Genomic DNA, 13,539 nt, shown 5'->3' with positions numbered 1-13,539 from the left:
CGCAGGGGTGTGGGCAGGTGGGGGCCTGGAGTTGCGGCAGCACTGAATGGTCCAATCCAGGTACTCAGGGACTGGACCAGGGCAAGAGCCTCAGGGACAAACAGGAGAGACCCAGGAGGGACGACCAAGGAATCAGGGCTAAACCGAAGAGTCAGGGTTGATTTGCTGAGCAAACCACCTCGGTCCTAGTCTGCCTGCTCTCTAAAACCCTCTTAGTCAGCTGAATAATCCAGGTGAAGCAGCAGGGGTCAGCTCCGGGTGGGCTCGCCGGGCTCTCGCCCCCGGCAGCCCTGTAGGCCACTGCTGCCTGAAGTCTGAACTTGGTGCTGTGAGCTCTGCAGGCACAGTTGCCCGCTCACATCACCATGACCCTCAAGGGGAGGATCATTAGCACTGCCCACCCCCAGGGCTGTCAGTAACGAAAAAGTCACTGAAATTAGACAGAATAAGCGGAATCCAGTGTAACTGGAAGCTCATAAAGAGAGTTTATGACACAAAAACTCTCTGAAGGACCAGACGCTTGCCTGTGAGCTGTGGAGTGGAGCAGGAGGCTGCTGATGCCAGGGAGGCCTGCAGGCCGGAACAACCCAGGGTGGGACCTGTGACCTGCACAGGGAAGCAGGCCGGAAAAACCCAGGGTCAGACCCGACCAGAGAAGCAGACCAGAACAACCCAGGACTGGACCTGCACAGGGAAGCAGGCCGGAACAACCCAGGACTGGACCTGCACAGGGAAACAGCTGGAACAACCCAGGACTGGACCTGCACAGGGAAGCAGCTGGAACAACCCAGGGTGGGACCTGTGGATCTGCACAGGGAAGCAGGCCAGAAAAACCCAGGGCCAGACCCATGCAAGGAAGCAGGCCGGAACAACCCAGGACTGGACCTGCACAGGGAAGCAGCTGGAACAACCCAGGGCAGGACCTGCACAGGGAAACTTTGGGGTCAAGCCTGCACAATCACATTGTGCACGCATTGTTTTGGTCATTTCTTTAAATGTTTTAGATAAAGAGTAAACATTTAAAGGATTTTTAAATATGCATTACAAATTCTACACTATTTGGTAGTTGCCACTTAACATTATGACTTGGTTTTTCCTTTTTCTCCACATCTCCCTACCCTAATTATCATCTTCATATTTGCGGGCCAATAAGAACGTCGTCTTCTACGCATTTTCAATTCTATGCTCTTGTGTGACTTAAACCTTTCACATGCTTATGAAGTATAAGCTTTTCTTTTCACTGAAAGGTTTGTTCAGGTCATTTGCCGGTATGTCTATTCAGTTATGCTTCATAAATTTGAGAATTTTAACTTTTTCTTTAATGTCAAACAGATGTGATAAGCATCTAATCTTCCATAATTCTATTTGGATATTTTGAAATATTGATTAAATTCCTATAAAGGCAAGTTATAAATTTTTATTATTTATGTCTTTAGCATTCTGTTTAGGAAAGCCTTCCCCCTATTTCTAAAATGCATTTCATTTTTAATATTTTTAAGAATTTTATTGTAGATTTATGAATGAGAGTTCATTTTAATAGACTAAAGAATAACGTATCCCTTGCTGGTGATTAAAATTTATATCTTCACATGGCACAAGTTATTGCATGCCCTGGGTCGTCCAAACATTCTGTTCCCCCGCTCCTCTACCAGACACAAGCACCCCCAGTGTTTTAAACCCTGGTGATTTATGGTGAGGTTTTACCTAAGCAACAGTCACCAGTCCTCCTCATGATTTTTAATAACTTTGGTCACTACCTCTCATTCATATTTCTAACTATGCATTTTTGGCATTTTTCATGTAAATGATTTGCATAAGTTCCATTACATTACACTGACATAATGTCCCATATTAAGTGTTACATCACTTAATGTTACCGAAATTCATCATGAACTTGGAGAAAATCAACAGACTTCATTAATACCCCACTCAGCAACAGCGTCTGTTTCCATTTCCTCAGAGCCGTGTTGTGCTGATTGACACTTGTTGTACCAGCAGCACAGGCTCTCTGACCACAGAACCGGCTGAGACCTGCACGGTGCGGCTGCTCTCTGCTGCTGCCACACAGCAGCGCTGCCGGCCGGCGCGTGTCTGTGCTCCGTCATCCGATTGGCTGTCCCGGTTTTCAGTCACTTTTCTCATAAACTGGACGTAACGATGGTGTTGCCTCCTTTTTGATATCTCTATGAAGGGTCTTCAAAAAGCTCATGGAAAACCCATAGGATGAAAAACACTACACATGGATTTCTACTTTTTTTGCACCAAAATAAATTTGTGTTTACTCCATTTTTTCATAAGGTCTTTAAAGCCTCGTTGTATTTAATATCTTATTTTGCCATTCTTTGTTTTCAGAGCTTTCATCTCCACATGTAACTTCACACCCACACAAGCTCACGGTACCAGAGGAAAACAGCACGGGCCTCTCAGCCTGCCTGCAGCACTGGACGAGGGAGAGCTGTCCAGGGTGCTGACGAGTGTCCCTCCCCGGAAGCGGCCCTTCCCTCTCAGCTCCTGCCTCCTGTCACCAGCACACACGTGTGCTGCTCACACCTTAGCACTGATCCCCATGATGACAACACCCATGCAGGTCATGGCTATATCTCCTTTCTGTCCAAATTTCATTCCCTTAGGCCGCTCTGGGCTGAGGAGCTGGCACAGATCCAGGAAGCCTTTCTCATTATCTCTCTCTCCATCCATCCATCCACTCACCAACCACCCCTCCTCTCACTTTCCACTTCCCCCTCCCTGGTCTTTATCTGTCTCTGTCTCTCCCTCTCTCCTTGTCTTTGATTCTCTTTCTCTTCCTCCCTCTCTTGCTCCCTCTTCTGTCTTATCTCACCCTCTTTCCCCTTTTTCTCTTTTATGAACCTTGGTCTATCAGGATCAGCAGTGAGCCTGGCTGGACTTGCTTCCTGGGAGAGCACAGCGGCCTGTGGGAGCTGACTGCTCTGCCTCTCGTCTGAAGTCTGGTAGGCCCTTGCTCTACTGAATTCACAGTGGGATTGGGGGAAACTCTGGCTGAGGATGGGCCACTCCTTTTCTTTACTAGAGAATATGAAAATCGTGCCCCAGATCCTCACACTGGGTCCTGAGGTGGAGGGAAAGCCAGAGCCAAGTCCTGGACTCATCCGTCTTCCTTGGAGCACCGTCCAGGGCTGTCTGACTCCGCTGCTCTTTGTGGACCCTGTTCTTGGCATCGAGATGCCTGCTGTTTCATATCCAAATCCAGCTGCTTCTTCTTTTGTGATGTGGACAGTGCTTCCTCTGCAGATCCAGGTTTCTTCCCCTCGGCAAGTGACTGTCTCTCTGCCTGCATCCCATCCATCCTGCTCCCTTCAGGCTCATTCCTCTCATGGCACATGGGCAATTCTACGAGTGCCTCAACGGGAAATGATCAAGTTCCACCTCGTTGTCCTCATTTGGCTCCTCCTGACTTCTTCATGTCTCCTAATTGTGAACTGACTTTAAAGGGCACCTATTTATCTGCAGTTAAAGCAAGTGAAAGACTGTATTGGCCTGGTTAGAGTCCCAGGACCTCAGTCTTCAGGGATGGACAAACGGCTGGTGTCACAGGTTATAGAAGTGTTTTAAATCTGGTGGAGCTTTTGTTGAGAAGCAAAGTTTTTCTTTTTCTTTTTTTAAGATTTATTTATTTGAAAGTCAGAGTTACAGAGAGAGAGGAGAGGCAGAGAGAGGTCTTTCATCACTGGTTCACTCCCCAGTTGGCTGCAACAGCCGGAGCTGTGCTGTGCACCCACATGGGTGCAGGGACCCAAGGACTTGGGCCATCTTCCACTGCTTTACCAGGCCACAGAAGAGAGCTGGATCAGAAGTGGAACAGCCAAGACTTGAACTGGTGTCCATATGGGATGCCAGCACTGCAGGCAGTGGCTTTACCCACTACACCACAGCGCTGGCCCCAGCAAAGTTTAATTGCCTTTTAATCACATTTTTTCTTTAAACACTTTTGAAACCTCCTGTTATATGATCAAAAGTGATCTTTTTTATTCTCATTTTTAAAAGTTAGATGCCAGGGCCAGCACTGTGACATAGCAGGTAAAGCCACTGCCTGCAGTGCGGAATCCCATATGGGTGCCAGTTCGAGCTCCAGCTGCTCCACTTCCGATCCAGCTCTCTGCTATAACCTGAGAAAGCAGTAGAAGATGGCCCAAGTGCTTAGACCACTGCATCCGTGTGAGAGACCCAGAAGAAGCTCCTGGCTCCTGGCTCCAGACTGGCCCAGCTCTGACCATTGTGGCCATTTAGGGAGTGAACCAGCAGGTGGAAATGCGCGCGCTGTCTCTGCCTCTCTGTAACTCTGCCTTCCAAATAAATAAATCTTTAAAAAAAAAAAGGCAAAGGAAGATCCAATTTCTACTTGCTTAGATCCCATTTGAAAAAAAAATTAGATGCCACTTCCTTTCGGGAAGTATAGATGGCACCACTGAAATGCTATTTCTTAATGAAATTTAACAGTGCTTGAAGTGCATTGATTTCCGCTCCGTTTGGCCTAAATGTAAGAAGTAAAGGTGCCCCTAGCTCTTTCCCTCCCGACACAGCAGGGAGACCACTGTCCTCGGTGGCCCTCCCCAGTCCTCCAGTCCTCCCTTCAGAGAGAGGAGACACGTCTCGGGAAACCCTACATGTGTCACACACCACTGACAGCCCTGGCTCTGGAGGCAGCACCCGACCCCCAGCCCACCCAGTCTCACAGACCTCACACCCTGCCTGGCTTCCCCCCACGTTCTGCTGCCCACCAACCTACGGCCAGCTACAAGTTTGGCCTCTTCACTGCCCGGTGCTCCCCAACACCTGGCCAGACTTCCTTGCTATCTGGAGCCAACACCACATGGACCCGACTCTCCTGCTCACCTTCACATACCCCGAAGTTTCTCTAAGGAGTTAACAAAAGTCCACTTGGGGAGCGACCAGGACCAGGGAATGCCATCCCACATTCCATCCTGGTGAACTGCCACCTGGCCTTTGACGCTTACTCTGCAGGAAAAGCACCAGGTTTTACCCAAAACCACAGCTCCTTTAAAAGGATGTCTAAAGGCTTCCCCTTTCTGCTGTCTCCTTGAAGAATAAATAATTAACATTAATGTATATGGGTTTAAACGATTTATTTTGTTGCTTCATGACGTGCTCAATTCTTACCAGGAATCAAGTTGCTGAAGTACCATCCACATAAGAAATAGAGGCTCGAATCAAAGAGAATCATCCAACAAACCCAGCCGAATGCCATGCCCCCGCGTTCCAGGGCCTGGTACATGTTACTCCACTGGATCCCTGGCAGGGAGGAAAGGGTTGAGTCAGCGCCCTGCATCCTCGCTCCCTGCAGGCCCTGCTGGCAGGAGCTGATTAGTTCTTGAGGCGCAAGTAGGGCTGAATGTGGCTAAAGCCAAAGGGAAGCCAGCACCACTGCCGTGGCTCTGCAGGAAATGCTGGCTGTAGGCTCACAGCACTGAGGCCACGTGCAATGACCATCCGCGTTCTAACATCAAACACTTACACACATTACAAGTTAGGTGACTAATATCTAGCTTTGTTTACTCAACTAGATTCATTGTGTGGATGCTAAGCATGTTTGTAACAAATAAAGAGGTCTCCTTGAGAACCCAAATTCTTGCAATATACTCCTGGATTAAACATAATTAAACATATTTCTCTACTCTAAATTTTTCTGTGGTATATGCTTGAAGTAAAAAAGATACAAGATTTAATCAATGAGTACTTGTTAGGACCATTTTTTCCCCTATATCTTTTTTTTTTTTTTAACAGGCAGAGTAGACAGTGAGAGAGACAGAGAGAAAGGTCTTCCTTTGCCGTTGGTTCACCCTCCAATGGCAGCCACGGCTGGCGCACTGTGCTGATCCGAAGGCAGGAGCCAGGTACTTCTCCTGGTCTCCCATGCGGGTGCAGGACCCAAACACTTGGGCCATCCTCCACTGCACTCCCGGGCCAGAGCAGAGAGCTGGAAAAGGGGCAACCGGGACAGAATCCGGCACCCTAACCGGGACTAGAACCTGGTGTGCTGGCGCCGCTAGGTGGAGGATTAGCCTAGTGAGCCACAGCGCCAGCTCCCTACACCTTCTTTATCCAGTTGAATTTAGAGATGAGTTCCAGGAATACAGAGAAAATCATTCAGGATTCCCATCTGTTAAAGCACGAATTTTACTGGAAGAGTCAGAGACGTATAGGACCAGTGCAGATTAATGCAGGAATTTCACTTTTTGATTATATTTTCCCTTGAATATCTTCAAAAACACATTCAAAAGCCCATACACACATCTAGGAACATGCATCTATACTGAGGGATTGCTGTTGTCAAAATCTCATTGTATGTGAAACGGGTGCCCCACAAATGTGTTAAAAATCCTCTTGGGCTTCATTGCTAGGGATAAAATGAACAGTAGACAGCTATGCGGTCTTCGGGGCCGCTTGGCTGTGTCTGGATGCTAACCTTTCAGGAAACGTCCAGAAGAGCTGAGGATGAGCATGAGATCCGACAGAAACAGGAGTTCTGACTTGAAAGAAGGAACCAGAGAGGCCCACAGAGGCCCTGGGAGCCACCCCCAGTGCTAGTCCTCCAGCAGACGGGACGCACGGAGCACCCCACCGTCGGGAGAATTTGGAAGGTCACTAAGGTGACCACAGGTCACATGTCACAAAGATGACCCAGGCATCAGCAGGGTGGTCGACTTGGATCAACAGCCAATCAAGGGGTGTCACGGTTACTCTTCAATGTTCCCAAAAACCAGGACAACCAGACTGCGGGAGGGATTTACATCAGCAAAACCAGGGACAGCTTTCTTTCCAAATGTGCCATTTGGTAAGGAGACCTTCCACTGAATTCTTTACAACACAACCACAAATTTCTCAAAACCTGAGTTACTAAGAGTCACTTTAAAACTGCAACCTCTTACCTGCCTCTTGTCCCTCCAGGAATGTAATGAAAAATACTCCTTGTCCAAAGGCCGTTGTCGAGAAGAGGCACTGCCGGTGGATTGATGGGATGAGAGAAAACCGGCACATTAGTGTCCGACTGGGACCGCAGAAAACCCACAACACTAAATTCAGAGAAAAGCCAGCACATCCTCAGACTCTAACAACGCCAAGTCACTGCTGCGGGAGGTCATTTAAATATCTGAACCTCAAAGACTCGCGGAGTGTCAGCCTACTCTGAAATGTGTGATAACAAGCTAGTTTTTAACGTTAAAAGGAATTACTTCTCTTTATTGCAGTGCTTGAAGGGTCATAAATCCAAAGCACTGTGTAGAGAAACGTGCAGCCAAAAGCAGTGGAAAATGGAGCAGAGCAATTTACTTTGCTTCATTGTGAAGCAAATGCCCTGGTGCACACCGTGGGCAGGGGAGGGGATGCACGCGCCATTCCACAGGAGCAGAGCAGTGCACTGCAGGGAAATCCTGGGTTACCTCCAGCAGAGAGGTCCTAGGACAGAAAAGAGCCCATTGAAAAAGCCTGGTATGTTTAAAAATACAATGTACCAGACTTAGATGTTTTTCACCTGCTAAGAAACATGTGTATATGTAGAAAGGAAACCATGTTTCATAGGCACCAGGTCATTAGATAGAAAGTAGATAAAGTATTAGATGTAAAGTAAAGGCAAACTGACAGCATTTAAAATTTAGGTCAGAGCACCAACTTAGAGGCATGTAGCAGAGGAACCCCGAACAGGCCCACCTGTGTCTGTCACCCTATCTACACCTACTTAACACAAGCACTGTGTTGTTGGTACAGGTGTGACATAGCTAACCATAACCAAGAAGTGTGTGTCAATGGACAAAATATTGGTTGAATATCTATGCTGTGTGTGGCTAGTGGAAACCAAAGAGCATGGTGCTTTGTAAGGTGCTAAGGTTTGATGTGGTTTGAGGGGGCCAGGTGTTGGGAGCTTGGTCGTCAGTGTGGCAACGTTAGCAGGTGGAACCTTTAAGAGGGGAGGTGATTCCCTCCTGGAGTGAGGCTTCCTGCGAGCAATTTCCTGTGAACGTCTAAACCTGACCCCAGAGTCCCTCTGGCTTCCTGATTGGTGCATGTGGCTACTTCTTCCCACATGCACTTCGTCATCTACCACGGGCCATCACCAAGGCTCTGCTACGCTGTTTGGACTTCCAGCCTCCAAAGCTGTGCACTGAATAAACCTCTTTTCCTTAAGTAGCCTTTCTCAGGTGCTTTGTTACAGTGATAAAAAGACCCAATACAAATAACCCATCACAGGTGCAGAAATGCACTTCGCCTCCACAGAACTACTTCACTCCAAGCTCCGAGTGAGCAGGGATGGTGGCCCCTCCCAGGGACCGAGCTCTGTGTTGGATTCAAGGGCTAGGAAGACCCTCACACACCGTCTGTAGCGGCTCTGTGATCCTGCTTGCTAGGCACCTCCTCAAAGAGGTTCCGGGCACACTCCCAACGCTGCCGTCTGAGGCAGCTGCAGGATGTCAAGTGCTGAGCGCAAAGCAGGTCCCCGCAGTTTTCACACCAGCTTTGTAGAGGAGCCCAAGTGACCAGTGAGCCCCTCACCAGCTCCGCACTGCGCTCACAGGCACTAGCCACAGGGAATGAGTTCCTCTCTCCCACGCGCTTCCCTCCACCGACTGCATTTTAAATGGATGAGCACCTCTGCCGTTGCTAACGGAAAGGTCTCCCCACTTAATGTGCTGCAATCCATGGTGCTCCAGGAGCAACGCTATGCTCTACTTCTGAAAGAGCTTTAAAACTCCATTTCTTTCCATGCATGCAACAAAGAGAAACTGAAGTTGTACGCTGCTTACAGGTGTCGCTCATCTCCCTGAGTCTCCCGCGAGCCCCTGCTATATTTAAAAAAAAAAAAAAAAAAAAAAAAGCCATTCTTAATGGTCTGCCGTTGCAATACCACTGCTGTCTCGAAGAACCGTCCCTGAGCTTTGCAGCCGGGCCAGAGCAAGGGAAGCCCAGGCAGATCTGACAGAGTAAAGGGGAAGGGGAGGGCCCTGGCTTTGTGTGGCTGGGTGGGGGCAGCTGTGTTGGTTTCACATTTTTACAAACTCACTCACCAGAAACATCTGAACCACAGGACTCAGCTGGTTACGCAGGACCAAGAGAACTATGTAGGGCAGAAAGCTGACCATGTACACCAGGCTGGTGCAGAGGGCTGCCGTATTCGCACGGTCGAAAAGCGTGCTCAGGAAGTAACTCAGCATGATGATGGACACCCCAAAATCCAGGAGGTAGAGGAAAACGACACAGGCGTTGCTGTGCGTGAAGATGCCGCTGGCTTTCAGGACGATGGCCAGGGCCGCGCTGCTCACGGCCAGCACGGCCACGTTCTCCAGGAACCAGGCCAGGAAGTAGGTTGTAGGGTGCACGCCCATCATCCGCAGGTACTATCAGGGGGAAAGGCGGGAGTTAGCACAGCAGCAGACACCGGGCAAGGAACAGGTCAGACAACAGGAGAGAAAAGGCTGACGGATGTGGCAGCACACGCAGCCCCGGGAGGGAAGCCGGGGAGGACACCTCCTCCCGGAGCCTGGCACTGACTCTCGAGCACCTCACAACCCCGCCGTTCACCCGGACGCAGACGTCCAGAGCGCCTGGCTGGAACACGAGGCAGCGGGACAGGAAGGAGCAGGCCCCTTAGACCCAGGCCTGGCCCACTGCAGCCTCCACGCATTTCCTCCTTCCTCTGCAGTTGTGTTGCGGGTTTAGTGTTCTCTGGGCTTCTCATTTTGTTACTGTGAGGACAGTGAGAGAAGAGAAGGGGAAACACGGGGCCTTCAGGCCCTCAGCTTGAGGTCCGCACCCGGCTTTTGGGACGAGTTTGTGGGTGACCCTCTTCAAAGCCAGTGACCCACCGCTCAGCTCACCATCGGCAGCCTGCGGACTTTCAGGCGGGGCCAGTTTGTGAAATGAGGACAGTGGCTCTGAGGCCTGCACTCCGGGTGGCCACTGGCAGTGCAGAGCCTGGGGACTTAACGCTGTGTCCCCAGAGCCCGGCTCCCAGGGGCGACAGAGTTGAGGGAGAAACAGAGACTCAGCAGCCAACGGGCTGGAAACTGACGAATAATGCCAAGAGCAGCAGTGCCAGTTTACACAGCGCTCGTAAAATTGGATGACATGCACACATGACTTTCCATGCCATTTCTTCACTTGAACAAACCTCCGATAAGTAAGCAAGTGCCGCTGCCTGGACAGCAGCCGAGGACTTCTTAAAAACTTCCATTCTTTGGGGCCGGCACTGTGGCGTAGCGGGTAAAGCCACCACCTGCAGCACCAGATTCCCACACAGGCACCAATTTGAATCCTGGCTTCTCCACTTTCTATCTGGCTTTCTGCTGTGGCCTGGGAAAGCAGTAGGAGATGGCCCAAGCCCTTGGGCCCCTACACCTGCATGGGAGACCTGGAGGAAGCTCCTGGCTCCTGGCTTCGGATCAGTGCAGCTCCGGCCATTGCAGCCATCTGGGGAGTGAACCAGGGGATGGAAGACCTCTCTCTATGTAACTCTGCCTTTCAAATAAATACATCTTTAAAAAAAAAAAAAACCTTTCATTCTTAGAAGCATTTGTGATGGTTTCAAGTTTTCACATTAGAACAAAAACAGTAAGGTTTTATATAGAAAACTCTAACCATAAATTAAGATGGGGAAACCTGATACTAAGTGTTTCTAGGTTTTGTAATTGATGAATGAGTAACACTGGCTCTGTCCCTCCAGTCTCCTCTGCTTATTGTTCGGTCTTCTTTTATTTCAAGGAAACCTGTGCTAAACTCTACCCCAAACTTCGCCAAGCAGTGACCTTCCTGGGACAGGGACTTGGCCGGACCAGCACAGGGAGGGAAGGCAACACAGACAGGCCTGGTCAGTTACTGGCCAGGATGTGTTTCCCAGTTCCAGGGTAGGTTCTGGATTTTCCGCCTAGGCTAAGGTTAGGACACGTTACCTCTTCTATCTGGATCTCCCGTTCATAAACCAGCTTCCGGACCATGCTGGCCACAGACACCATCCAGGTCAGCATCATGATCAGAGGGAAAAAGAAACCCACGTTGTTCAGGAACCTGTAAGGGCACAAAGCAGTCAGCATTCACAGGTAGCAAAGCGCTCTGCCCAGTCGTGCGCATGAGCCCTGGGCCTGGAGGTCCTTCCATTTCTCGCACAAGCTACAGTGCACTTCCAGGAGTCCTGACTCGTTTGGCCATGTCACAGGCCTATGATGCAAGCATGACAGCTGTGATCCCGACTTAATTTCATAGGCACAATGTCACAAAGGAGTTCCCAGCAGGAAACAACGGTTTCAAGGTAGCCGTAGCCTGACCCAAATCCTGACCCTGGCTACACCCAGAGCAGGCTGGAGGAAGGAAACAGGTCACCAATTCATGACTACAACTTCTGTCAGTACTCTGGAACAACTCCCTCTCTTCATGATCTATTGATCATGAGTTATCATCCATCAAATCGTGAAATTCCAGATGGGCACCGCCCTTTCCCAACACACACTCTCCGGTGCCCTCTCACCGGGCTCCAGTCCCAGCATTCACCAGGACACCAATGGCAGTCCCGGCTCTAAATGCAGATCTTGCCGCACTGGCCGCCCCAACCTTCTCTCAGCTCCCCCATGGGCCCAGGCTCTGTCGCTCCCCCATTCGTGAAGGAACGACACAGGACCCTGCGCTGTTCTTTTGTCTGCTCGGCCCTCCCCGGGTTTGCTGCTGGTTCTTCCCGGGTTGGCTACCTACCCCTCCACCTCCGTGGAAGGGCGGCTCCCCCTGCCACTTTCCCCACTTCCGCGGGGCAGCGGCACACCGCCAGCAGGCTCTCGGGGCTGCTCAGATGTTATCCGGATGTTCCCCTTAGATGTTCCTGGTGCATGTTGTCTCTCTCCTCCTTTATAGTCCTCCTCCGCCAATCCCAACTCTGCTACCCACACGCCGAGTACGCTGCTCTCCTTCAATCAGGAGCAGGTCCTGCAGCTTGTCAAGTTGGTGAGAGGCAGCTGGGTAGAAGCTGTTGCCTCCTCTCCCAGCGCCATATTGTGGGAGAGCAGATGCATAGAATAAGTCTTAATTCCAGTAACTTAGTCTAGTCCGAGTTGCTCCCCACAATTCCCCCTTTCTTTTTATTTTTGGCGTTGATACGCGCCTGTCTTCGGTGCCCCGTGGCACACACTCTGCTCTGCTTGCTAGAGTTGCCCACAGGTGCTTACAAGCCCTACCAATCAGGCAAACCGAATCCGGGTCCTCTCTTCGCCATGTTGTGAGGAGGTTTTTAGGCGCTGATGCGTGCCTGAGTTCAGTGCCCTGCAATGCATGCTCTGCTCTGCTAGAACTGCCTGCAGGTGCTTATCGCCTTAATCAGGCAAACCAAATCCGAGCTCTCTCATTGCCGTATTGTGGGGAGACTTATTGATGTTGATTCGTGCCTATCTTCGGTGACCTGCAGCTCATACTCTGGTCGAGCTGCCTGCTGGTGCTTATTGCCTACTCAGGCAGACCGAATCCGAGCTCTGTCATTGCCATGTTGTGGGGAGGCCTTGTTTTTCTCTATTTCTCTACCTCCGGGCATTCCTATCTCTCCTATTTTACTTCTATCTGCCAGCATTCCTATTTCTCTCATTTTACTTCTAAACTTCCGTTTCTCTTATCCCCGTGGCTTCCCGGCGCCCGCCCCGCAGCGGCTTCCCGGCTCTGGGCGGCTTCAGCCCGCGCTTCTCTTATCTGCGCAGCTTCCTGGCTTTCCGCGGGCTCCGCGGTCTCCGCGCCCTTCGCGCCCGCACCACGGCCTCCGCGCCAGCCCCGCACTCTCCTATCTACTTGCACCCCGTGCGCTCTCTCCGCTCGTGCCCCGCGCGCTTTCTCTGCACGCAGCGGCTTCCGTGAATCACAGCCTAGCTCACGTTTCCGCTTCTCGGTTTAGTTTTCAGTCTAAGTTCCCCGGGTTAACCTGACGAATTCCAACCTAGCTTACGTCTCCGCTTTTCGGTTTGGCTTCCCGTCTTTTGCTCCCCAGGCTAATCTGACGGATCCCAACCTAGCTTACGTCTCCGCTTCGGCCTGCCCCTGCGGCTTCACTTTCCCTAGCTTATATCTTTCTCTACCCGGTACTTTTCCCTAAGTTTCTTCCAACAATATTTCTCTCATTTCTCCTGGCTTCTCCCCACAGTCCGTATCCCAGTCTGTTTCTTCTAGCTTTCACTTTCGCTTTTAATCTTAGATTTCTCCCAGCTTCCCCCCGTAGTCCGTATCCGAGTCTATGTTTCTTCTTGCTTTCATTTTCACTTTTAACACTAGATTTCTCCCGGCCCTCTGCCCCTTCACCCCACACACTCTGATTTCTAATCCAAGTATGGATTATTTTATTCGATGCTGAAACCAACCAAAGGAGCAAGTCGTGTTTGGGGGCTGTGCTACACAAGGGAACCCAACAGCACACGGTCTCACCATGAAGGACCTCCCATTCTGGAGAGGGGTTGGGTATAAAACAAGCCAACGAGGAGGAGATCCATCACCCATGTCAGGTGGTGGCAGCAGTGAGGAAACACCACAGCG

General features: G+C 50.4%; 1 protein-coding gene across 1 annotated transcript in view; it reads right to left on the bottom strand.

The window, feature by feature from the left end:
* LOC103345127 (ATP-binding cassette sub-family A member 13) overlaps positions 1 to 13,539 on the bottom strand; it is a 347,717-nt gene that overhangs the window by 218,453 nt on the left and 115,725 nt on the right. The window contains exons 24-27 of the mRNA XM_070059456.1: positions 10,938 to 11,052; positions 9,057 to 9,386; positions 6,927 to 6,996; positions 5,158 to 5,289 (exon numbers count right to left, since the gene is read on the bottom strand). Coding sequence (XP_069915557.1) covers positions 5,158 to 5,289; positions 6,927 to 6,996; positions 9,057 to 9,386; positions 10,938 to 11,052 — 647 coding nt within the window. The remainder of the gene's footprint in view (positions 1 to 5,157; positions 5,290 to 6,926; positions 6,997 to 9,056; positions 9,387 to 10,937; positions 11,053 to 13,539) is intronic.

This window comes from Oryctolagus cuniculus, chromosome 16, assembly GCF_964237555.1.
Source record: "Oryctolagus cuniculus chromosome 16, mOryCun1.1, whole genome shotgun sequence".
Classification (NCBI taxonomy): Eukaryota; Metazoa; Chordata; class Mammalia; order Lagomorpha; family Leporidae; genus Oryctolagus; species Oryctolagus cuniculus.
The sequence above is the reverse complement of the archived record's forward strand: the minus strand, read 5'-3'. Positions and strand labels throughout refer to the sequence as shown.